General features: G+C 36.9%; 3 protein-coding genes across 7 annotated transcripts; 2 read left to right on the top strand and 1 right to left on the bottom strand.

Annotated features, from left to right (window-relative positions):
* The first annotated feature begins 4,629 nt into the window (after positions 1–4,629).
* LOC140883509 (UDP-galactose/UDP-glucose transporter 2-like) lies at positions 4,630–8,100 on the top strand. Its single transcript, XM_073290007.1, has 7 exons — positions 4,630–5,146; positions 6,345–6,373; positions 6,594–6,795; positions 6,876–7,118; positions 7,199–7,300; positions 7,393–7,500; positions 7,665–8,100. Exons 1-7 carry the CDS (start codon positions 5,021–5,023, stop codon positions 7,920–7,922), a joined length of 1,068 nt encoding a protein of 355 aa, XP_073146108.1. The 5' UTR covers positions 4,630–5,020; the 3' UTR covers positions 7,923–8,100.
* A 1,708-nt stretch (positions 8,101–9,808) lies between these two features.
* On the top strand, positions 9,809–13,142 carry LOC140883085 (uncharacterized). 4 transcript variants are annotated; one of them, XM_073289394.1, is made up of 3 exons: positions 9,809–9,941; positions 11,258–11,956; positions 12,055–13,142. In XM_073289394.1, the coding sequence occupies exons 2-3, from the start codon at positions 11,350–11,352 to the stop codon at positions 12,927–12,929; spliced, it is 1,482 nt and encodes a 493-aa protein (XP_073145495.1). In that variant the 5' UTR covers positions 9,809–9,941; positions 11,258–11,349; the 3' UTR covers positions 12,930–13,142. The 4 variants fall into 4 exon arrangements, with proteins under 4 accessions (XP_073145495.1, XP_073145494.1, XP_073145492.1 ...); XM_073289393.1 differs by having other exon boundaries at positions 9,822–10,007; positions 11,138–11,956; XM_073289391.1 differs by having other exon boundaries at positions 9,822–10,007.
* A 1,388-nt stretch (positions 13,143–14,530) lies between these two features.
* Positions 14,531–21,295, bottom strand: LOC140877895 (phospholipase D gamma 1-like). Of its 2 annotated transcripts, XM_073281498.1 has the most exons (11): positions 21,128–21,295; positions 18,950–20,855; positions 18,658–18,774; positions 17,351–17,545; positions 16,690–16,938; positions 16,530–16,598; positions 16,293–16,440; positions 16,071–16,219; positions 15,817–15,987; positions 15,135–15,332; positions 14,531–14,990 (listed from the first exon to the last, which is right to left on the bottom strand). In XM_073281498.1, exons 2-11 carry the CDS (start codon positions 20,723–20,725, stop codon positions 14,697–14,699), a joined length of 3,366 nt encoding a protein of 1,121 aa, XP_073137599.1. In that variant the 5' UTR covers positions 20,726–20,855; positions 21,128–21,295; the 3' UTR covers positions 14,531–14,696. The 2 variants fall into 2 exon arrangements, with proteins under 2 accessions (XP_073137599.1, XP_073137598.1); XM_073281497.1 differs by having other exon boundaries at positions 18,950–21,295.
* Between the last annotated feature and the right edge of the window lie 3,790 nt (positions 21,296–25,085).

Consider the following 25,085-nt stretch of genomic DNA (forward strand, 5'->3'; position numbering starts at 1 on the left):
GACACAGCTTACACGGAAAGATGTTGCCTTCATATGGTCCTCGGATTGTGAGGAGTCATTTCACGAGCTGCGTGGACGTCTTACTACTGCACCTGTGCTAGCTCTACCTTCTGGATCAGGAGGTTATGTTGTCAATACTGATGCCTCTGGTCAGGGGTTAGGATGTGTTCTGACACAGCATGGACATGTTATTGCCTATGCTTCTCGACAGTTGAAGACGCATGAGAGTAATTATCCAGTACATGATCTCGAGTTAGCCGCCATTGTATTTGCACTCAAGATCTGGAGGCATTATCTTTATGGCGAGAAATTTGAGATATTCACGGATCACAAGAGTTTGAAGTATTTATTCACTCAGGCGGAGTTGAATATGCGACAGAGACGCTGGATGGATCTTCTGAAGGATTATGATTGTGAAATCAAATATCATCCAGGTTCTGTTAATCTTACTGCTGATGCCTTGAGTCGGTAGGTGAGACTTTCTGCACTTCAGACTAGTGAAGTATCTCATATGATTCAAGAGTGTTGTTCATTGAGTTTTACGCTAAAGCACAAGAAAGGGAGAAATGGGATTCGATTGTATACTATTTTGTCTGAGCCAGCATTGTATTCTCGGATCAGAGATGCTCAGATATCTGATGTTAAGGCTCAGCGTTTGGCACGTTTAGCCAATGGAGTTAATACATCTGGATTTCATTTTCAGGCAGATGGTTTATTGTGCTTATCTAATCGAGTGGTTGTACATAATGTTGCGGAGCTCAGGAACGATATTCTATCTCAAGCTCACAGGAGTCGATTATCAGTTCATCCTGGAAGCATGAAAATATATAAAGACTTGCGAACTAGATTCTGGTGGAAAGGGATGAAGCGGAGTGTGTATCAATTTGTTTCAAGATGTTTGGTTTGTCAACAGGTCAAGGCTGAACACCGACGACCAGGTGGATTATTGCAGAATCTTGAGATTCTCGAATGGAAGTGGGAGCACGTAACTATGGATTTTGTTACTCACTTACCTATGAATTCACGTCAGTGTGATGCTATCTGGGTCGTTGTTGACCGTTTGACGAAATCAGCACACTTTATTCCTTATAACCGGGAGTATTATTATGATCGCATGACAAGTTTATACATCCAGGAGATAGTGCGATTGCATGGGATTCCAATTAGCATAGTCAGTGATAGAGACCCGCGATTTACCTCACGTTTTTGGGGTAGTTTTCAGGAGGCGTTGGGTACCACTCTGAGTTTGAGCACTGCATATCATCCGGAGACTGACGGACAGTCAGAGCGGACAATTCGTACATTGGAGGATATGCTACGTTCTTCTGTCATGGACTTTGGCTTATCTTGGCAGGATCAGTTACCTTTGATCGAATTTGCCTACAATAACAGTTATCATCGTAGTATTGATATGACACCTTTCGAGGCATTGTACGGTCGACGGTGTCGTACTCCGTTATTCTGGGATGAAGTCGGGGAACGACAAGTCGAGGGTCCTGAATTGGTGCAGCACATTGTAGACAAGGTAGATTTGATCAAACATAAGATCAAAGTTTCTCAAGATAGACAAGCCAGTTATGCTAATATTCGTCGCAGGCCACTTCAGTTTGAGCCTGGTGAATATGTGTTTCTACGAGTACCACCTTTCAGGAAGGTGATGAGATTCGGCATGAAAGGCAAGTTGTCTCCTCGTTTTATCGGACCTTTCCAGATACTGAAGAAGATCGGAGATGTTGCATATCGTTTGGCTTTACCGCCAAATCTTTCCAGTATCATAATGTTTTTCATGTGTCATTACTTCGACAGTATATAGCTGATGAATCTCATGTGATTCAGTCTACTGATATTCAGCTAGAGCCAGATTTGTCTTTTGTTGAACGACCAATCCGTATCTTAGACAGAAAGGAGAAAGTTCTTCGGAACAAGACTATACCACTTGTGATGGTACAGTGGCAGCGCCGAGGCGTTGAAGAAGCAACTTGGGAAATTGAGAGTCGTATGCAAGCAGAATATCCTGAGTTGTTTGCTTTGTATTGTTGATTACCATGTAGTTGTAATTACAGTTGTTGTAATAAAACGTGGTTTGATATTTCATATTGTTATCTTGATTTGTCTTTAGATGTTATTTCGCGGACGAAATATCTAAAGGTGGGGAGAATGTAGTAAACCAGAACTCATTTTAAGATAATAATATGTTAAACATAATTAAGGGTTATTAATTAACCAATTCCGGGATTTAATCGGACTTCAGAAGCAAAAAATGAAATTTTATTGTCTGAGCCAGTTCGGACGATCCAAAGAGGACTTCAGACGGCCCGAACTTGACCACCGGGGGCTCCGAAGGTGAGCTTGTTGACTTCGGAGTTAAGGCTGGTTCGGACGATCCAAACTCAAGTTCGGACGGCCCGAACTTGTTTGTGCCAAGTAGGCAGGATTACTCAGCAATGAATTTTGACAAGTGTCGGACTTAGAGCACTTCGGATGACCCGAAGTAGAGATCGGACGATCCGAACTCGACGTGTCTCGCATGCAGACAGTGAGTTGGATCGGACGATCCGAACTCAGGTTCGGAGGGCCCGAACTCGTCCGAAACTTTTCCTATAAATAGGGCTCTTCGGAGTCATAATTTGAATACGAATTCCCGAGTTTTCTTATTCAGTTATATAGTATGAGTTATACACTTGAGGGCCCTATCGGTTATAATAGAGGTTCTGGAATAACCAAGGAGTGGTTATAGTCATCCGGAACTAGCGACTCCAAAGGGCTATCTACGAACGAAGGTATGGTCCGAGAATCTATTTAAGTTTTGGGAGTACTTATTAGCTTAGTTAAGGCTTATAGAATTTATTTAGTGATACAGTGAACTTTTGAATATAGGCTTGGAACCTAGGATCCTACTATACTTGAACTAGCCTAGAGGTACGTACACATTGACTGAGATTGCCAGCGAGTATACATGTTTATATGTTGCATTTATTTGGCATTATTATATGGCATGATATATGATTTACCGCTTTCTATATTCATATGTCATGTGCATATACACGTTGAGCCTATACCTTGATATACCTGATTATAGAGCCGCTCAGCTCTATACTCGATAGTCTGTCACTGAGAGTACCGCAACGGCGGGAACATTTATGTCTGACTACTCTGGTGTACTTGACGAGTGTGGTTGCACCCAGAGGTTGATCCGTGCGGTGGCAGCACTCATGTGGCGCCGGTACTGAGCATGACTTTTCAGATGACTCTTTACCAGTCATCATGTTGCATGCATCATATTTATACGTGTACTCATGTTTATGTACTGGGCGTTAGCGCTCACGTCCTAGTTGTTATCTTGGACACCCTATTCCATGGGGCAGGTCGCAGGATGGACGGAGCTGGAGGTTCAAGGCAGGATTAGGAGCAGGCCTTGAGGAGTTAATTATACAGCAGGATTCGATATAGTTGTATAACGTTTACTTTTAAGTATTTCGATATGGTTGTATCACTACTGATGAATAAGCTTGACACTTTTAATACTAAGCTGATATGTAATTTATGGTTATGTTTTCGCACGTTTTACTCTGTTAAGTTATTTTGCTGTATTAAGTTTAATGTATGCTATTAGTTGCCAGTTAGTAGGTGATACCATGCAGGGTCACTACATTGCATTACATGAAGCAAGTCGGGAATGTGTATGGTTAAAGTCAATGATTAAACATATCCAAACATCGTGTGGATTGTCAGTAGACAAGAAGCATGTGACACTATATGAAGATAATGCTGCAAGTGTTGCTCAAATGAAAGAAGGATACATCAAAAGTGACAGAATCAAACATATCCCCCCAAAGTTCTTTGCCTACACTCAAGAGCTTGAGAAGAATAAAGATATTGATATCTGTGATATTCAATCAAGTGAGAACTCGTCATATCTCTTCACAAAGGCACTTTTCACGACGATATTCAGAATGCATATATATAACATTGGGATGCTCAATCTACTAAATATGTGAAAAATCATTCGTATTAAATGAGGGGAAGTTTACGTGGCTGCACTCTTTTTTCCTTACTATGATTTTTATCCCAATGAATTTTTTCTAGTAAGATTTTTAACAACGCAGTATAAAACACGTAATAAAGACAGTCATCATATCACGCTCATCATCTCAAGAGGGAGTGTTGAAAATATATTATTATTATATAATGTTGAAAATTGAGTTGTAAAATTTGGAAAATTAGTGTGTGATGATGACGATGTTTTAATTTTTGGACTAAAATCCAAATGAGATCTATAAATAGATCTCTCAATTTGTGTGAAAAAACACAATTGAATTGAGAGAGAAAAATTTGTGAAATGAAGAATTTGATATATTTTGATTTTTAAAATTTTTACTTTTTACCATAAATTTTTATTTTTTCACCATAATTATGATTTTTTGTGTTTTAATATTGGACTAATTTGGAACTTTTCTTTAAAAAAACTAAAAATAAAAATAAAAGATAGCACCATAATCTTCTAGACATAAAAAAATACTTGCAAAATCTTTCGTGGTCCCCATAGTGTGGTGCTGCGATTTCTTTGTTTTTTGATGTAACGTGCTGCGACTTCACATGCATTAATCCGCAATATTCCACCCAATTAGCCTTCGATTTCTCCCAAATTTGCTAAATTTCTTCCGACCCTTCTCTGTCTCCCCGAGAGCCGAGCCACTCGAGTTCAAAGAAATCTACGTTTTTGTCCTTTCACTCTTCCTTCATCCATACATATAATATTACACAAATGACAATAATACGCAGAATATTATATGTATTGGGGACTTAAATTATCATCAAGAAGTATCCATATTTGTGTAAATTCTTTGTAAGTTGACGTAGTGAAGCCGATACGCTTATCATAAATTAGCCGACCCATTTTTCCTTTCGCCTCCTGTACCTACGAAGCCGGAAGTCAACATGCAAGAACCCATAAAAACTCATACTTGAAGCAAATGCTAGGAGAGATTCTTTCGGCACAGAAAAGGGTTTTTTTTTAGGGATGAAGAACGAGGAGCAGTCGCGTTCTTTGTTCGGGATTTCACTCACAGACCGCCCGAGATGGCAGCAGTTCATCATTTGTTCTTCTGGGTTTTTCTTTGGGTATCTCGTTAATGGAGTTTGCGAGGTTTGTTCAAAATTCCCTTTTTTATATATATATGGATAAAAGATCGATACTTTATTGATTTTAGAGATCTGAAATCACTTCTGTGCCAGTTGTTCTTGTGCTGATTGATTGTGATGAGAGAGATTGAAAAATTATATATGTATATGTAAAAGGGCAAGCTTTTGCTTATTAGAAGTTTGAATTTTCTCACGTTCTTGTCTGTGCCAGGTGTTTGGATTTTTCGTTGTTTGATTATATAAAAAGTGATTAAAAATAAGCTATTCTGATAAAAGAATTGGGTGTTTTTTTTCTCTTTGTTGGTTCGAGTGAAAATGGTGTTTTTGTTTGCTAGTTTGAATTCTTGGCCATCCTTGTCAGTCAACTGCCATTTGGTGTTAAAAATATGACTTTGATGACATATTTGCAATATATATTTTCACAACTTTTGACCTGCTGTCATTTTGATTCTTACTGTCTATCTCAATATGTAGAAATTAGATTTTATTTGTAATTTTCGTGTACGTATGCAGTAAAAAGTTAGAGACTTTTTGTTCATCTATGGTGAGATGATAAATCATCTTTGTTGTGGCTACACCAGAAGAAGATCTTTCTGTGAATGTATAGGCCGGATGTGATCCACCTGTTGTCCCCACCTTAGAACAGATGGGTCTCGACCCGTCCAAAGGGCGGGACTACACTCAGAGATATTCGCCTATTGTAGCATAGTCCGAACCCTCTTGTTTTTCGCCATCTATCATGTATAGTAAATGGCATTTAAGTATATCTATATACATAACTTGCCAGCATCTGCCACTCTAAAAAATTAGCATATGTGATCCTTTTCAATCAGACAAGCTTGTTAGATGTTGGTCATAAGAGATCACAGTGGTCTCACTTAGATTAACAGGCAAACGACGGCTTAAATAAAAGTGAAATGCTCGTGTCATTTTATGTTAATGGCTTGCATTGAAAGTTATTATGAGCGCATCTGCTTGTGGCTGAAAGTGATCACACATTCAGGGCACACCTGGTGATGTGAAGACCTTGTGATCTAGGACTGACTTCACTTGTTTCTAAAATTTAATTTCCAAAACACATGAAGTCACTCCTCGATTATATTTGTTCGAAACACATGAAGCTTGTATTGTTTACTGCTTTATAACAAACTCTACCTGTTCTTTAGTTACAAGTATTGACTCGTTTTTCATCCATTTTTCAGGAATATGTGTACAATAGACTCCAATTCAGGTCAGATTCGGTTCACTTTAATATGTTGAATTTTTTGTTCGATCTTGAAGTTTATCGACAAGGCAGACCAATTGGGGGCTTGGGGGGGGACATCATCTTCCACGTTAAAAAATAATTTTCTAAATTATATGATAAGTTGCTCCTCATCTAAATTCCTTGCTCCCCCACTATTTTCCCTGCTACGTTGTTCTGATGAGTTCTGTAATTTGTTTGAATGTAGTTACGGATGGTACTTCACTTTTGTTCAAGGATGGGTATATATCCTTCTGATATATTTACAAGGATTCACGACCAAGCAAATGGTGAATCCCTGGAAGACTTATATTAAGCTATCAGCGGTGCTAATGGGTTCGAGTGGACTCACCAAAGGTTCTCTGGCTTTTCTCAATTATCCGGCACAACTCATGTTCAAATCGACCAAGGTAAAAAGGAGTGTCCTATTCTTAAACTCAACTTTCATTTTCTCGGCTCACGAGTTGGCCATTGATGATTTTCGTCTCAGGTTTTACCTGTGATGATAATGGGGGCCTTCATTCCAGGTTTGAGACGGAAATATCCACCACACGAATACGTATCTGCCGTACTTTTGATCGTGGGTCTGATTCTTTTTACCTTAGCCGATGCTCAGACGTCGCCCAACTTCAGTATTATCGGTGTCATCATGGTCTCCGGTGCATTAATCCTAGATTCTCTTCTAGGAAATCTCCAAGAAGTTATCTTTACCATGAGTCCTGAAACGACACAGGTCAGATAGCTGCAGATATATATTTACATGTAAAATCATATCATCTTGTGTGTGTCTTTTTACATCTGATACTTTGGCAGACGGAGATGCTCTTCTGCTCGACCCTTGTCGGCATGCCTTTCTTGATTCCACCCATGCTTTTCACCGGAGAATTATTCAAGGCATGGACTTCTTGTTCACAGGTATACCTTATATGTCCCATGACGTTTACTATGTACTGGATTTTTTTAATGACAACGAGCAATCGAGAAGTTAAATCTGACTTTTTATGCAGCATCTTTATGTATATGGAGTTCTTGTTTTTGAAGCCATGGCGACCTTCATTGGACAAGTCTCGGTCCTCTCCCTTGTCGCGCTGTTCGGTGCTGCCAACACAGCTATGGTACATTTCCAACCTTGTTTCGTTTCTGAGTCATTATTGCATCACAATTCATTCAAAATGAGTTAAATTCAAATCATTGGCTACATTAGAACAAAAATGGTGTTGCTACTTGCTAGAGTAGATGTTGGTGAAAAGAGATTTATTAGCCAACTCCACTGTAACAGATAACCACAGCACGGAAGGCAGTCACGTTACTGCTTTCGTACATTATCTTCACAAAGCCTTTAACCGAACAACATGGGACCGGACTGTTGTTGATAGCAATGGGGATCGTATTGAAGATGTTGCCCGAAAACAAGCCACCCCAGAAAAGGGTGAATTCTCAGCGCAGTGTCGAAAATGTCCTGCAGACTGAAGAGAGTTCGGATGAGAGATTTCAAATTGGAAGTGAGGTAGAGGAGGAAAGGAAATCTTTGGTTTGAGTCTTTTGCTATGGCTTCATGTTTTGTAAGCTAAGCCAACTTTAAGTTACCAATGGATGTGGCTTATTTAAAAGAGAGGAATATTACCAAAGAAAAATTGGTTGAAGAACTTGTGTTTCTACAAAATAGTCATTTAGTTAATTATTTTTTTAAAAATGTTTCTACCGTTCTGATTAAGAGATTTATTTTTATTATACAACTTAAGAAAAATCAATGAAAAAATGATTATATAAGTTTCTATTTTATTTCTATTTAATTCATTTAAAAAATAGTTGCATATCTTTCGACATGTAGTTAACATGTGTATATTATAATAAAAATATATAAAAAAAATTATTATTAAATATAATATAAATGGTTAATGAGATGTTAACCTAAGGGTGGTAGTGCATTAAAGATTGATATTTATCAATTATGTGGTTCTATCAATTTTACAGTGGATCTGTACCTTGTTATTATTTTATTAAAAACCTTTACCTTATAATAACTAACTTTCAATTAATTTGGTAAAACCAAAAACAGTTTACGCTAATGTCCATTTTTTGTGTTTTCACTTAAAAAATTTTTGATACTTATTTGTAATTTTTTATTCTTATCGTAATTTGAAATGTATTTTCTATTTCCTAAAATCTCATTTTTTAAAAAATCTTAGAATATCTCTATCTATACTTTTAAATCAATTATATTTTTATTTATTTTTAAATTTAAAATTAAAATTTTTGATTAGATAGTCTATACCTCCTAACTTTTGAATATTTAATTTATTAATTCAGTTCTGAAAATAACATAAAACTTAGTTAACATAAAAAAAATTATGTGTTCGAAAAAAATTTATGTATATATACACATAACGTGCAAAGGACGTTGATATGTTATTAAACACTACTGCTTCATGGCACGAGATGCGTGCATACATATTGAATTTTTTTATTTGATAATTTTTGTGTAAAAAATATATATTATTTTATTATTGACACGAGATGAGTGCATACATATTAATTTTTTTTGTTTGATAATTTTTGTGTAAATATATATATAATTTTATTAGGATGTGATATTTTATTGGGATATAACTTTGGAGTTACTTTATGCTACATTGAAAATATTCCTCTCTATATTTTAATACATTTTAGATTGTGTAAATCTCTGATATTTTTATGAAAGTTGGCATTTGTGTTATTATTTCAAGGGTAAAATCTGACAACATCATAAAAGAAAAAATATTAGCATGAAATCCATTTTAGAATTAGTAGAGAGATGTTGTAGTGAAATCTGGAAAAGATTGAAAGACACACGAAAATTACCGGGAAACTTACACCACCAAAGTTAAATAACAAATATAAAAAAATTTTAAACAAACTTTGGTGTTACATCGACATTCCAAAATTATTTATTATAAGGTGTTCGAGTTTAATAACATAGTATAAATACATCATTAGATACACTTTTAGAATACATCATAAAGATAAAATGAAATTTTTCGATATAAACTTATATATTTTGGACGCATCAAAAAAAGTTGTTGAGATATTAGCACATGTCTCGTATAATTAAGATATACGAGTAAAACCTAATTTGTAAAGATTAAACGTCAGTTGAAAAATCGTTGTTAAGCATGCATGAGAAGAATTTTAATTTATTTATATACTAGAAAATGTTATAACTTTTAATTTAATTTAATTTAATTATTTCGTTAACATTTTCGTCATTTTTCCCAAAATAAAATACTTTTCACTTTAAAATTTTTTAAAAATATATTATAATATTGTAAATGCCAAAAAGTGGAGCTAATTTGTTTTGAAAGCCCTTTTAAATATAATTTCTTTAGGTAAAAATACTTTAATGTTTAATAATCATATATAATTTTCACTTTTCACGTAGAAATTAAATATTTAACAACGTCGTCCCATCACTTTCAGACCGTATCCCCCGGTCCTTCCACCGCCACCGCCACCGCCTCCGCCTCCGCCGCCGTTGCTATCACAAATCGTAGGATAGAGTGTTGAATCTATTGCTTAGGTATCACTGACTTGACTATCTTCGTATTTCTTTTGTTGTCAGTGGTGCGGATTCGACACTTAAACGGTGATGACTGAACTTCTAAATACTATCATCAATTTCACTACTTCGATTCTAATTGTGTTTATGATTCTATCTTGGGTTTCGAATTTCGAAGAGTAATTTCCTTGCCATGTTGTTATGCCTTATTCCCTAACTGTAATTCTAAATGTCGGATATTTCTGCTTTTTTGTTATTCATTCAATTTTAATTTCATTTCCAGTTGTTAAAGCTTCATTTTGAATTATGAGGTTAACAGCCGGAGTCTTAATTTTTCAACTTGCAAGTGTTTTGAGTCTATCTCTAGCCACCGCTCAAACATGATTTCAAACCGAGCTGTGTCATAAAAAATGCAGTGCATTTAAATGGACGAGCTATTATACTGAAAAGAGCTTTTTTTAGATAATCTGGTCTTTAGTTGATGTCATGCATTCAACTTGTTAGCGGTAATATAAAGCACAGGATGAGAGTCGATTTTGGCGCAGTAGAAAATATAGCACCAAGTAAAACAACATATTGGAGATGTGGCGATTTTCATGTTTATGTTATGCTAACGAGTTGATAGGGAATCGAATATTTTACACATGTATGCACATATTCAACTTGTTTGGATAGAAACTAAATTCATATAAACAGTTACATATCATTTCTATAACCGTGTTTACTTCTAACATAGCCTTACATGTGCTACAAGTTTGTGAGATGTGTATCTTCTGCTGACCAATCCTTCCACTGCCATGTAGCAGCTTAAGTAGTAAATTTTTAGGGTTTGAAATGTCATCTCTTCATAGATGTGTGTTTGTCTGAGTGCACTGTGTTTGTGTGTGTGTGGTTGAGGGTGGGTCAAGGAATATTTGAAGCAAAATAAATTGATCAGATGTTGCTGCTATATCATGCTGAAGTGTTTGACGAAGTCCCAATCGTAATGTAATATGATAATTGTAATATTTATTGATGACCCGCAAATGTTGTTGAATTTTTCATGAATTGCTGCTATTATGTAGTGCCTTTGGCCGTGTCATGAATAGTAATTATCGTAACATTTGTTGCATTGTGCAATTCATTTATTCTATCTCTGCTATACATAATCGCATATTTGTGTCAGTTAAATTTCTGTATGCATCCTTATTATGAAATAGTTTGTGTATTATATCCAGGATTAAGGATCAATTGGATGCGGATATCCAGAGAAAATAACAGCAGTGTTGTGCATTAATGTGTTGTTGGCTGTCTGAGGCTGCCAAGGTTTTGTACTAATTGTTTATTGGTATTGACAGGCAACTGTAAACTACTTGTTGATCACTGAAAATTAGGTCAGAGAGCCTGTTATTGATTCTTTTGTCACCCTCCTACTATTCAACTGCATATAATGGATGACACCATGTCGCCAGTCCTTCCTGTGCCGGACAATATACTTCAGCCATTGTTAGTTGCATCTGACGCTAGTACCTTAAATGAAGCGCTGGAGCGTCTCATTGACATTGCCAAAACCTGTGATGGCAGGTTAGACCTTGCTTCCAAGTGTATCATCTTGCCAGTTCTCCAACTATGTCAAGCCCTATTGACCCCTTCTTGCCAACACCTTATTTTGTTATCCCTACAGCTACTCAGAAACTTGTGTGCAGGAGAAATTAAAAACCAGAACTTATTTATTGAACTAAACGGCGTTGAGATACTTTCAACTGTTGTTACTTTTCTGCGGCAAGCTCCTGCTTCTGATATGCGTGCACGCCGTGTATTGTTGCAAATTATAGGAAATGTTACATTAGCTGGAGAATATCATCAGGATGTTGTTTGGAATCGATTCTTTCCGCTCGAATTTGTAGAGATGGCTAGACTTCAGAGCAGGGGAACATGTGAGCCTTTGTGCATGGTAATCTGTACATGCACTGAACATGACAACAGTCGATTTGCTGACCTTTGTACTGATGAAGGGTTGAATATCGTGATAGAAATTATAAGAACTGGTACATTAGGTAAACATGATGTTTATTTTTAAAATTTTACGTGTTTTTTCCAGTGACTTAGAAGCACTGTCATAAGAGGAATTAATGCCTCCAATTTGTCTTTGCAGTTGGTTTCACGGAGTTTTCACTGAAATGCCTTCTCTCAAGAATTTGCGTCGAAGAACCTCGTTTTTCATCAATTTTCTATAAATTATTTCCAACAGATGCATCTGAGAGCTGTGGCAAAAATGTGTCCACAGTCGTTCATTTTGGAGCTGAGCAAGCATATTTGCTAAGTATTCTATCAGAAATATTAAATGAACGAGTAGTGGACATTGCTGTTTCTGCTGGCTTGGCTATCTGCATTTTTGAAATACTGAGAAAAGCTGTCGGGGTTGTTGATTTTTCCACAAGGGGAACGTCAAGTCTCCCAACAGGTGATGCTGGCATTGATGTTACTGGCTACTCCCTAACAATTTTGAGAGATATTTGTGCTTCTAGTGATCCCAAAGTTTTAATAAACGAGAATAAAGTAGATATAGTGGATATGCTAGTGTCATCTGGACTTGTCGATTTACTTGTGGCCTTTCTTCGGGACCTAGAGCCTCCAGCTATGATTCAAAAGGCCATGATGCAGAACAAGGCCAAAGCCGAGGCAATGTCAAACTCAATCAGATATTGCCCATACAAAGGTTTCCGAAGAGATGTTGTGTCGATCATTGGAAATTGTGCATACAGGAGACGCCGTGTTCAGGATAAAATTAGAGAGCTCGATGGGATTCTGCTGTTGTTACAGCAGAGTGTGACTGATGAAGATAATCCGTTTTTGAGGGAGTGGGGAATCTGGTCGATCAGAAATATATTGGAAGATAATGCAGAGAACCAGGAAGTGGTTGCTAATATGGAGCTTCAAGGATCTGTGAATGTTCCTGAAGTAGAGGATATGGGGCTACGAGTAGAAGTTGATCCAACGACTCGACGTGCAAAGCTGGTGAACTTGTGACCCTTCGAGACTGTTTATGATGCATTCGCTTTCTTGTTGGGATAGAGGCGGTTTATGTTTTAACTTGGAACAAAATCATCAGAAGTCCAACCCATCTAAATATTGTACATAAGTATTATAACTGGCATGAGGAGACAGGTGAACTTGTCAGGGATATAGAAGCTTGTATGCTAATCTTCTATCAATCTCAATAGTTGATTTTATCTTAATCAAATCGAGTGTCCAATTTTGATTTTTATCAAGTACTTTCCTTTGGCTTTTTGATGAAAAAATTTCTTTCATTAAATCACTTGATTTCTGGGACAAATTTGAAATATGTTTGTAACATTGAAGCTGGCATCCACATCCAACCTAAAGAGGTACCTAGCTGGTTTCTGCCATAAACTCGAGGAAGCTGAGTTGTCATTATCACAAGGCCTAGCTAGATCTTTGATAGCTTTTCGGTAGTCATTCAGTAGAGAGGAAGCACTTGGAGATGGAATTTTCAACTCACAATTCCCTTTATCATGAATAACTCGGCAACGTTCACACCATATTAACCAAGCATGAGATATGAATTCTTCAATATCAGTTCTGTCCGAATGATCCACCAACCACAAACAAATCTCCTGGATATCCTGACTATGACTCCACTTGATTTTATTCCATATCCCATTTCCTTTCCAGAAATCCTTTATCCTTGGGCAGTAGAGTAATGCATGACATGTAGAATCTTCATTATTATGGCATAGTGGGCAAAACTCACGTACTGGTACGTGATGCTTCCTTAGATTTATCATGGTAGGAATGAAGTTATGAAACACACGCCACCAGAACACCCTAATTTTTGGTGGGATTGACAATGACCATAGAAGTCTCCACCATTTTTGAATGACACTCGACCCCGATTGATTTTCAGGCGGATTATGAAGTCCCATACCAATCCTATATCCACTTTTTTAACTGAATAATGCCCTTTAGAATCAAACTTCCAGAATCTAATATTTACCATGGTATGATGTGGAATAGGTATCTTCAAAATCTCTTGGGTTATGTAACTGGGGCAGGCTTGAGAGATCTTGTGCTCACTCCACTGATGGTTGGTAATCCATGTTCTGACCGTCGCATCCTCTTCCGCTTGAACCCCATGAAACTGCAGGTTTGATCTCAAGGAGGGAATCCACTTATCTCGCATAATATTCACTCCATTTCCATCACCAATTCTCGAATAGAGTCCCTCATCCAACACCTCTCGACTCCAGCACATAGACCTCCAGATATAAGACGGATTACTCCCAACTTTCGCCTGCATAATATCAGTATGCTTGAAATATCTAGCCTTCAAAACTCTTGCCACTAATGACTCCGGTTTTCGACTTGTAATTCGTGACATATCTATTCAGTAATAAATATTACAAGTTGTGTCAAAAAAAAAAAAAAAGTTGATTTTTCATCAGTTTTTGTAATCTCTCACCATTTGCAAAACATGAGGTCCTTATCATTTGGTGAAGCATAGAGATCAAATGTCTTGATTGTGCACTTCACAGAATGTATATCGTATATGTATCACACAGTTATATATTAGGAATCTCATGTAAATTTATTAACATGAAATTCATAGATATTGAATAATCTCATCTACAAATATAACCATTAATATGATACAAATTTGGGCTGTAAATATACATCAAACTCGGAACAGTCAAAACGACTCATCACCTAATACTTCATACAACCAAAAGTGGGAAAATAAATAAATCCCCACTTCCATACAAAATATGTACAAATTCAGATTGTCAAATTTTCCTGAATGGCAAGGAATGATCCCACAATATTTCCTCCCACATCAGGGAAAGTTTCACATCCAGGAAGGGGCCTTACTTTACCTTTCCTATCGACGTCAACTGGATACTTGAGAAGGTGTCCCCTCATCTCGGATACATCGCTCGACGCAAACTGCTTCCAGTTAGCCTCACCCATTGATCTAACACGTCGAACGCATTCCAAAGACTCTGGTTGGGTGAAGCAGTCCTCCAAAACCCCAAGATGCTCTGCCCACAGAGACATTCGATATCCATATATCTAGGGGGCAAAAATGCAAGCATGGATAATAAAGGATCAGTTTCTGTTTTCTCATGCAAAAGTCATTTATGGCATAGAATGTTGTAGCTTGATAATGTTAATGTATGTTTTAACAGTGGTATTTGTAATTCTTCCAAAGCTTACTTGTCCATGTGGACTCGATAATTTTCTCGCCCATGTGTAGTGAGGTTGATATGCTCCCATTGCAATCTCTGTATCTCTAGTACCCTCCATTGAGCGCTGATTAATGTTTGCAGATCCCACTATTACATACTCGTCGTCCACGATCATACCTTTAGAATGAACATAAATCATGAATCTTCTGTTTTTCCGGCTCAGTCCCTGAAACAAAAGATGATAAGAAGTTGGGCGAATATTAAATGCACAGATGCACAGTGTCCTGATATCAGATGCAACATATTTGCGGGATCGAATATTTAATATTCTAGCAAAAATTGTAGCAAATATAAAGGTTATACGTCAAATATTTTAGAACATACACAGATGCACAATGCACATGTCATCAGATTAATGTAGTGTTTGGGATTGCTTCTAGCTTTTCCTTCACAAAATTTTCTCAAAAGTGCTAGAAGCAATCCCAAACACTACCTAAATACATTTGTAGAACAGAAACATTTCACGTTTTATAAAAAACAATAGGAGTGTACATCAAAACTTTTAAACTATATATCAACGTAAATACCAAGTTTTGATGATTGTGCCCATATAAGTAGCCACACATGACGACATATGTAATTGCCGCTACTCAACATATTAATAAATTCAAACAAAGGATATAACATATTGAAGGTGGACAATAAAATACCTGTGGTGTGTTTGCAGCTGCGGGAGCCTCGAATTGGTCATTTGGATTTAGAGCCTCACGGTTTCCGAGACAGTAAAAATTTAAATAATCTTGTGGCGAGTATGCATCCTCGAGCCCGACCTCCACCAGAGCTTTGTAGATAGTCTCATACATCATTTGCATTGTTTTATGCTGAAACAGGAATTTGGAACAAGGATCACAAGTCACGCAATCGAAAACAACTTATAATCAGAATCAGAGGACTGAGTGTAAACCTGCCAAAATAAAATTCTTTGAGTTGCAGCTCCAGTTGGATTACCCTCTGGCCACATTGGGATGACAATATAAGCGGCAAATCTCTCATGAGCCCTAATTTTTTCAGCAATTTTTAGGGCGATTTCCATTGGAATCAAATTGTTAGCACCTGTATTGAAGCTAGACACTTTTAATTTTCATAGCCGAAGAACCAAATCAAATCCAAGTGGACATCTTCTCACCTACGTCCTTGTACGAACTCCAGTTGTATGAAGACCCAATGAAGTATTGATTTTCAATATAAATGAAATGTTGGGCAGCTCGAATGGCCTTTACATATGCAGTATGTATGCTCATGTCTATAAGAACATTCTTCCCACATACCAAGTTCTATACGAAAGAAAACAAGATTTATTAAAAATGAAATATTTTTATGCACTCACTAAAATTGGTATAAAAGAATCCCTTTTTCTGCTCACCCTCAATGTAGCTTCTTTAGGGTCCTTTGGGAATTTGCTGACAGAATTCGAATCAATAGAACGGAACACCTTAAAATGGCAAAACAATGCAGAAATCAGTTCACATTCATGTCAATTTCACAAGATCTTGGAATCTCTAGGTCCATTTATACCAGTTTACCTGCACATGCCAACCTTCAGGATGATCGTCACTTAAACAAGGGGCTTCAGACATCCCCAAAATGTCAGGGATCCTTTCTATTCGAAGCAAGGCATCATCACTCGACATCTTCAATTTTTTAATTCCATGGGGCTTCGAAGTCTTTATCCACCGGTCCTCAAAATTGGCCAGAACATCATATGCAGCGGGGCCATTAATTTTACAATGCAAATCATGCCATGGTTCTCTTGGACAACCTGTAACATTCCCCTGTTCAAATACTGATTCGAGTCAAAACATAGTCCCAACAGTAAACCATCTTGACTAAATGAGATCATGAAACACGTAACACTGCATCCACAAGCCTAAAAGTAATGAAGTCTAAATTAAGCTCGAATAAGCTTTCTTTATGTTTGAACCACAGCTAACACCAGCTCCCTAGTTCCTATATCGTCCAAGCTGATACAAAGTAGTGGAAGATGATAACATGACAAGAATATATTGAGAGACTCTAGTTAAGTTATACATCAAGTGCACGAATATACTTATCTCCTGATATCTCTTTAAAAAACTTAGCACATTATGCCATATCTCAAACAAAAACTTTAATACTTTCACATAGTATAGAGAAAAGGACAATACGTTACGATAAAAGAAAAAAAGGAGAAGGATAATAAATTACAGCATAAGTTGGGTTATGATAGTCCTCTGCATGAGTAGTTTGCAGTGTTCTAAATAAAGGATGATGAGGAGTATCATATCGCCCATCGCACAAATCCAATCCTCCCAAAAAGGCAATTATTCTTCTTCTGTTATTTCCTGCATCGGCATCCACTATCACAGTTTTCTGATGATGTGTATAGATGACTCCAACTTCCTGTCATATGATTATAAGATATTCATAACAAATAGCATCATCATTTTAAAAAAAAAAATTTGAGGTGGATAAATTTACAAGATCAAAAGATCGAGCAGTAGGTGGAAAAGAAACCTTTCACTGGAATTCGAAACGTGCACATGCCTTTTAGTTTCTTAATGAAGTAACAATAAAGCTAGCTTATGTTTAGATTTATAATATTGTTTCAAGCATAAATTACTTATCACGCAATAAAGTAGAGCTATTTTATTAGTGACATGTAACAAAATACATACTTTGAATATATAAATATACAAATAAGTGTGCGTCATGGGGCAAATTAAAGAGCTTCTGCTATAGATGTATAGCAAAGTACATAATGATTTTTTTTGGATAGGAAACGAAAAATACATAATGTGAATGTAAAAGATAAAATCTTGTGTTTTTTCTCTAGTATCCAGAAATTGTTTTCACAATTTGTTTCCGTATGTTGTAGCCACTCTATCCATTAATTTAATCGAAGCTTAAGAAATGTCTCGATTAATATTTATTATATAATTAAAATATTTGGACTACCAAATTTTCACTGTTGTATTACTTATGTAACAACAAGTTTTTTTTTACTCCTTTATTCCCTTGATTGAAAGATTTCCATCTCTTGTAAATACAAGCACAAAGGCAAACACAAATTTTGTTTTCATGTATTCCCACGAGACACTATTTTCAGAGGGAAAAAAAAAAAGAAAATCATTCAGTTCAGCTAATATTCATCCTCATATAGCAAATAACAAGGGTGTGACCCTAAAGAGTAAAATACCAAATTACTATCATGGACCTTATTTAAGAGAACATGGAACTTGTTATCCTTGAGTAGAAGGGGAGGCTGGGAGCCATGTAAAAGTATATCCATTACTACTAAAAAGATCATATACGTGCTAACAAAAAAATAAGTCCCTGAAACAATATGAGGGAACCCATTCAAATTGATCAAGTACCAGGCAATTAAATAATCTGAAATACACGCGCAAAAATAGAAACAAAATTTAGTTACGCCTTGGGCCATAACTTGGATAATATTGATAACCTAAAGACAGAACTAATGAAAAATAAAAGACAGTACATCTAAAGCATACCCTCTGCTTTATCCAGCTATGACGCTTTCCAGCTGCTCGAGGACAAAGCAGCACCTGCACAGAAGAATGTTTAAAGAAACGACGAGTTTCTTCATCATGAGTTTGCATGACTCCGTCCTGAAAAGGTTGACGTGAGAATGATTAAAAATATGAAATGATTTGTTTGCAAAGATACGGGTAGGAGATTAATTATCGGGATTGCGGACAAAAGTCAGATCACATTCTTAGATGATATGGGGTTTATTATTTGCAGGGCGATGACATGAATGTTGGGAGCAATGCAAATACTAACCGTTTTGTAGCCCAGTATGCTCCTAGATGTAGGGTCATCCCAGACAAGAAGAAGCACTCTCACTCCTTCCTGAGACTTTAACTTCAGAAGTTCTCCCAGAGTGCAATTAGACATACTATTATCATCCCTGACAAGTTTGACGTTATGCCACACTGACCATCCAGTAATATAAATCAAACGCTGAGCATGACGTATTGCGTCAAAGATATCAAGCCAGCATTTCCCATGTACGTATTGTGTGCCGTTGTCAAGCTTCAGATTTGGGAGGCATCCATCAGGTACATGAGCATCTTGATAGAGAGTAACTGTTCCGCCCCTCCTGAGAGGAAAATATGTACCAGGGACTCCCAAATAGTCTGGGCCAGCTCCAATCCCATTATGGTAAATGCTCAGTTGCTCTATTGGATAATATTGAATCGACAAGCGCAAAAAAGCACCAGACTTGCAAGGCTTTCCATTAGCATTAAGGATTGGGAAAAGCCCCTGGATTTTCCCTCCTCCATATATATGTTCCAACGGGATTGAGACTGTTCCTATGTGCTGTGATCCCACAATATCATTGTCTTTCACAACAAAATGCACTTCGGCAGCGTAATGAGCTACTGGAACAATAAAATTTTGATTCCAAACAGGATTTTCACTATTGCTTATCACAAAAGTCCTTCCAATTGTTGCATCTGTTATCATTATGGAGACGTAGGGATCACTTGTAATCTGATGGCTTATTTGCCCCTCAATTTTGTTAGTCAGGTTTCCAGGTAATTTGTTGATCATATCCCCAATTGTTTTGTGGAACATATCCATGTTTGGGAGGTTTTTAGCTTCGTAAACCCATATATCCAAATTCCCATGTAAGAGCAAAACCTTTAAAGAAGCTCTAGGAGATGAAACTTGCACGAGTTGCATACTCGTGTTAAATGGCATGCTAGCATGAGTAGGCGTATGAGGAGATGCAGGAATAGAAGGGGACTCCACATGGCTTGTTGAAGCCAATTCCAAACTTGAAGCCGAAGAATTTGGATACCCATATATGGTTCCCCAGCCATGCATATTATTAGTCATTGGCATGGGTCCAGAGTGGTACTTTGGAGGGGGACAAGCCACTGATGAAGATGCAGTGGCCGGAAGAGAAGCAAGCGCAGATGGCTTATTATAATCATCAGACAAATTCATATTTGCCATCAGATCATCAACAGGCGGATAAAGCGGAGAGTTGTTGGTGGTAGTACCATCTGGAGGAACATAATTCGTCACTGAACCAGACACAGATGATGAACTATGTGAGTAATGGTGGTGAGCGGAGTACTCGCTGCTTGCTCTCGGAGGATCATGGAATTGAACATCTGCGGGATGCAATCTCCCTGACCCAGATGGTTCATGATAGGGGTAATGGAAAGAACCATGTGAGAAACTGCCAAAAGAATGAAGGGGGGGCTGTGGAGGAGCGGAAGGAGGAGGATCTGTATATCCATGATACTGATAAGGATGGGAATTATAGTCTACCCGCTGGTGAGGAATAGGAGCAGGGCCAGGTGCCGGAGCTGGCGGTGGACCTGGATATGGAGAATTCACGGCCCCAGTATTAAAACTGCTGTAAGAGGTTGGATATTGGGAATATTGTGCATAAGGGTACGGACTAGAAACCGGTGGGGGATGGGCCAGCTGCGCACCGGAATTCTGAGGTGGGTATGGATTCGGCGAGGAAGGAACATGACCATAGCCATAAGCAGGATTATACGAGTACGGATTTGGAGGGTAATTGTTATTGCTATCCATTACACCCAAAACAATCGTTCACAACTTCTGATTCTTTGTTAAATGCATCAAGATTGCAATCTCATGGCATAAAACTCAAAACAATGCAAATCTATCAACAAAATGCCACCCACGAAGGATCTTTCCTCGACTGAATCAACAAAAACAGAAACCACGCAACATATAAGTGCATATACAAGAAAACTCAAAACCCAAGCTCATCCGCTTCCAAAAGATGACACCTTTACAGGAAATAATGGGTAAGAGGCAGAGAAATCTAACGAGTTCTTTCTAAAATTCAAAGCTCCTCCCCTCAGATAATAATCAAACAACAGGCAAAGAGATCAAATGGGCTCTAGCCAATATCTTCCAACGATTCAACAAATGACCGGAATTTGATCTGTAAAGAATGGGATTAAATACCTTTTGCAAAATCCCTGAAATCTTCACAAAAATTCCGAGATTCTTGAACCCGAGAAGGAGAACAAAGGATGTGAAACGTTAACCAGCCAGGTGAAATTGCCACACGTAAACGTGTTCCCCCTGTAATTAGAAATATTAAGAAACTTCTTACCTGTTGTTCCCGGTTACATCTTGCCCGATCGGATGCTTCGAGGATGCCTACATTTGCCAGTTTTAGGCGGTTACCCACTTATTGTGTTGGTCTATTAACTTCCACACAGGACATCTAATTGACTCAGAATATTATGCTTGTCGTGATGCATTTATGTATGACATTTGTGATTTACCTAACATTTTATACAAGGTATAAAATATTCTTTATATATATATATATATATATATATATATATATATATATGCATACACCAAAACTTCACTTTATAGTTTATAATAATATCGGCTTTTGGCCGCTTTATTCCGTGGAAGCATTAGCTTAAAACGAATAGTTAAAGGTATTATTTTAATAGAAAATTTAACAAGATTATAATATTTTACAACTTATGATTTGTCATGTCTGGGTTTAGTTTAACATTGTGCACTGTTTGGTTCATGGATTGGATGATGATGGATTAATAATACAATGGTGCATACCATTAATCCTTGGAAGAATTTGAGACAAGCATTGGATAAAGCAGTCATTATTAATCAATCAATGTGTTATCCTTCACACCAAACGTAAAGATATTATCCTAATAAAAGATTTACCAAATCATGATTTGACATGTCAATGCTATAATAATGATGATGCATATATGTTGAGATGTAAACTCTCGGATGTATGATTTGGGTACTATCTTAAGGATAGAGTCTCATTAATAGCGAATTTGTGCGACATACTCAGTCCGATAAAAATTTTGATAGAGAGAATTGAATATGAATATTGGTCAAACACGCATTTACTTCATCAGCTCGAACATTTCTTTTGAAATAACATAGCTACTAATTATTGATATACTAGTTGTCATTACACACATACACACTGCGTAATATGTAATATACTATGTGATTTTTTTTAAAAAAAATTAGATTAGTTGGTCGGTTTGGTTATTGATGAAACCAAATTTGTTTAAACGGCCAAGTAAACTAAGAAATTTTTTTCAACCTAACCGAACCAAATTTCGATCACTAATTTTTTAGGAAAATAAAATTTAGATTTAAAAAAACTAAAGAGAACTCATTCATATCATATAGAGTAAAATTCATTTTGGCACAAAAACTGTAACACCCGGTACTTTTAATACGTAAATTCGCATGCATAATTAGGGATTTTATTTATTTAGAATTTTAGATTATGGGTTAAATAATTATGTGAAATTATTTGTGCATGATTTAAGTATTTTAAGTATTTAACCCATAATTAGTGATTTTCATGAATTATTGGTATTTGAATTATTTTATCGCGTTGACGGGACCGTGGACGGACGAGATGACAACTTTCTATCCAAATTATTTTATGAGTCTTTTTAGAGCCCAAAAATATTATTTTGAGTTTTATTTCCTCAATATTTTTAGTATTTAATTTTATATAATTTTAGGAGTCCGTTTTTATTCAAAATAAGCCAAAATAGTGACTTTTAATTATTTTTAAAATTCCCTTAATTATGTATTTCGGGATTTTTAAATTTATTATCAGATTTTAATTGTTAGTTAGAGTTTTTAAGTTATATATTTTAAATTTAAAAACCCTTATTAATATATTTTAATTATCCTAAAACTTACTTTTAATTAAATTAAAAACATAAATCTATTCTACCCAAACCCCTCACCCGATCACTCTCACTCAGCCGCCTCCATCAGTTTCTCACCCCCATCTCCATCGTGTTCTTCAAGTTCTTCAGCCTCCATAGCTCGATTTTGAAGCTTCCAAGCCGGTTGTCATCGCCCCGTCGTTTCGGAATCGTTCTACGCACTCCTTTCTCTTCAAACTACGGTGCAAGGCATGATTCTTTCTCTATTTTTCGTGCCATATCAGTTATTATGCGCGTGTGTGTGTAGGCATCAAACTTTTCATTGAAATTTTCAGTAAAACAAATCGGATTTCTGGAGGTATGCACATGGTTCTTTGATTTCATTAACATACTCACGTTTTTATGGTTATGGGCGTGCATGGCTGCTGGTCCATGGTTCAGAGGGGGTCTTAGGGTCCCTAGGCTGGGTTTGGTTGGATGGTTAAGGCTGGAACAGGGCTGGAGTCGAGCTGCATCAGTTCTGGGTCCAAGGGTGCGCAGGTTCAGGGTTCTAAGGTAGAAGACTTCGTTCTCCTTCTCCAGGCCTCTATTTTGGGTGAGGCCTGAAGGGTTTGAACCATCTAGATGTTGGTTAGGATTGAGAAGTGGTTTCACGGAAAAATATGGCCGGATTAGGAAGAACAATCGAAAGTCCCGACGCTGCTCAGGTCTGCGCGCAAGTATAGGATAGGCTGACTTGCAGAGGTCCGTTCTCCTTCGTTATGCCATCATTTTGGCTGGTTTTTAGCTTTTTGAAAACGTCTTTGAGTGCACTACGTTCGTGAGGTGGTTTCATGGCCAAATGTTTCTGGAGCAGATGGCACGAACGAATCTCGTGGAACTGCTCAAACTGTTGGCCGAGAAAGGGGTAGGGAGAGGATGTTTTAGGCTAGTTTCGGGTCTGGGCCGGGTCTGAGTGGTCCGGGTTGGGTCAGTAGGGTAGTGGGTCGGGTTAAGTTGGTCCGGGTCCAGGTTGGTGGGCCGGGCTCGAGTCTTTTTAATTTTAAAGTATTTTATGATTTAATTGGTTTTTGGGTCATTTAATTTGAAATAAAATGTTTTGGGTTCCATTTAATTACTTTGGGTTAAATTTAAGTATTTGGGCTTAATTAATTTAATTAAGTGAGCCCACTAATTTTTATGGGCTTTAGGGCCCACGAAAATTATTGGGCCAGTGTTTGGGCTTTTAGGCCCATTGGGCCAGATTAAGTTGTTATTGGGCCAAGTATGTGCTAATGGGCTTTAATTAATTAATTGAGCTTAGAATAATTTTTATTGGGCTTAAGTATGTTATTGGGCCAGTCTCAGTGTTAATGGGCCAGATTTAAGTAAATGGGCTTGAGTGTTAGGGCCAGCAGTTCAGTACAATCCATGAGAAATTTGCATGTGTCCTGAATATATATTTAATTATTTTATGCATGGAAGTTATTTTTAATATTTATATGTTAGTATGAAATTAAATTAAATATATATGAGGGACACACATTTTATTTAAGTACATGCATTCATGAAATAATTTTTATGCATGATTTAATGTTTAAGGTTGAGCAAAAAGAAAATATTTTATGTTGGAAGTTGAAGTAGTGTGACAATTTGAGGGGGATTCGTCCCCATATGTGAACTATTGAAGGACAGTTTACTGCCAATTTAAGAGGTGATTCGTCACCGCCACGTACGTTGGTTTCCACGCTGATCAGTATTTGATGTATGATTTAAGGTTACACTATGGATACAACCATGCGATGTTAGAAAATAATTTGCTCAACAATGTTTATGTATTATGTATGATTATGATATTTAAGTTAATTTAAGTTATGTTATGTCATGATGTTATTTTAAGCATGCTCATTCATGTATATGTTATGTATTAGTATTAAAGTGATTTAAATTATTTTAAATCCTTGTTATGTTAGCATGTTGGGCTTCTAGGCTCACTACACTGGTATGGTGCAGGTGAGTACGTAGAGGACGTAGTATCCACCGGAGGCGAGGACGTATGAGCAGCCTGGCAGTGATCCCCGTGACCGTGATAGATATCTGAGTCATGATGCATGTTTGAATATTCCAGCACGTTAAATATTTTTAATTAGTTTCAGTGGTTGAGTTTTTGGATAATTTATTTAAATATTTTCAGTGCATGCAGTTTTTAATTATTTTCTTATGACAACATTTTAATTACGTATTTGACTCAG

This window comes from Henckelia pumila, chromosome 2 (genome assembly GCF_033568475.1).
Source record: "Henckelia pumila isolate YLH828 chromosome 2, ASM3356847v2, whole genome shotgun sequence".
Classification (NCBI taxonomy): Eukaryota; Viridiplantae; Streptophyta; class Magnoliopsida; order Lamiales; family Gesneriaceae; genus Henckelia; species Henckelia pumila.

Excerpts from the sequence above, each read along its gene's own strand:
- LOC140883509 (XM_073290007.1), top strand. The coding sequence starts at position 5,021 with ATGAAGAACGAGGAGCAGTCGCGTTCTTTGTTCGGGATTTCACTCACA. Across the intron at positions 5,147-6,344 it reads TCGTTAATGGAGTTTGCGAG|GAATATGTGTACAATAGACT; the intron begins GTTTGTTCAAAA and ends TCCATTTTTCAG. Across the intron at positions 7,501-7,664 it reads GTGCTGCCAACACAGCTATG|ATAACCACAGCACGGAAGGC; the intron begins GTACATTTCCAA and ends CCACTGTAACAG.
- LOC140883085 (XM_073289394.1), top strand. The coding sequence starts at position 11,350 with ATGGATGACACCATGTCGCCAGTCCTTCCTGTGCCGGACAATATACTT. Across the intron at positions 11,957-12,054 it reads TATAAGAACTGGTACATTAG|TTGGTTTCACGGAGTTTTCA; the intron begins GTAAACATGATG and ends TTGTCTTTGCAG.
- LOC140877895 (XM_073281498.1), bottom strand. The coding sequence starts at position 20,725 with ATGGATAGCAATAACAATTACCCTCCAAATCCGTACTCGTATAATCCT. Across the intron at positions 18,775-18,949 it reads GCATACTGGGCTACAAAACG|GACGGAGTCATGCAAACTCA; the intron begins GTTAGTATTTGC and ends CAACCTTTTCAG. Across the intron at positions 17,546-18,657 it reads ATAGCTGGATAAAGCAGAGG|GAAGTTGGAGTCATCTATAC; the intron begins GTATGCTTTAGA and ends ATCATATGACAG.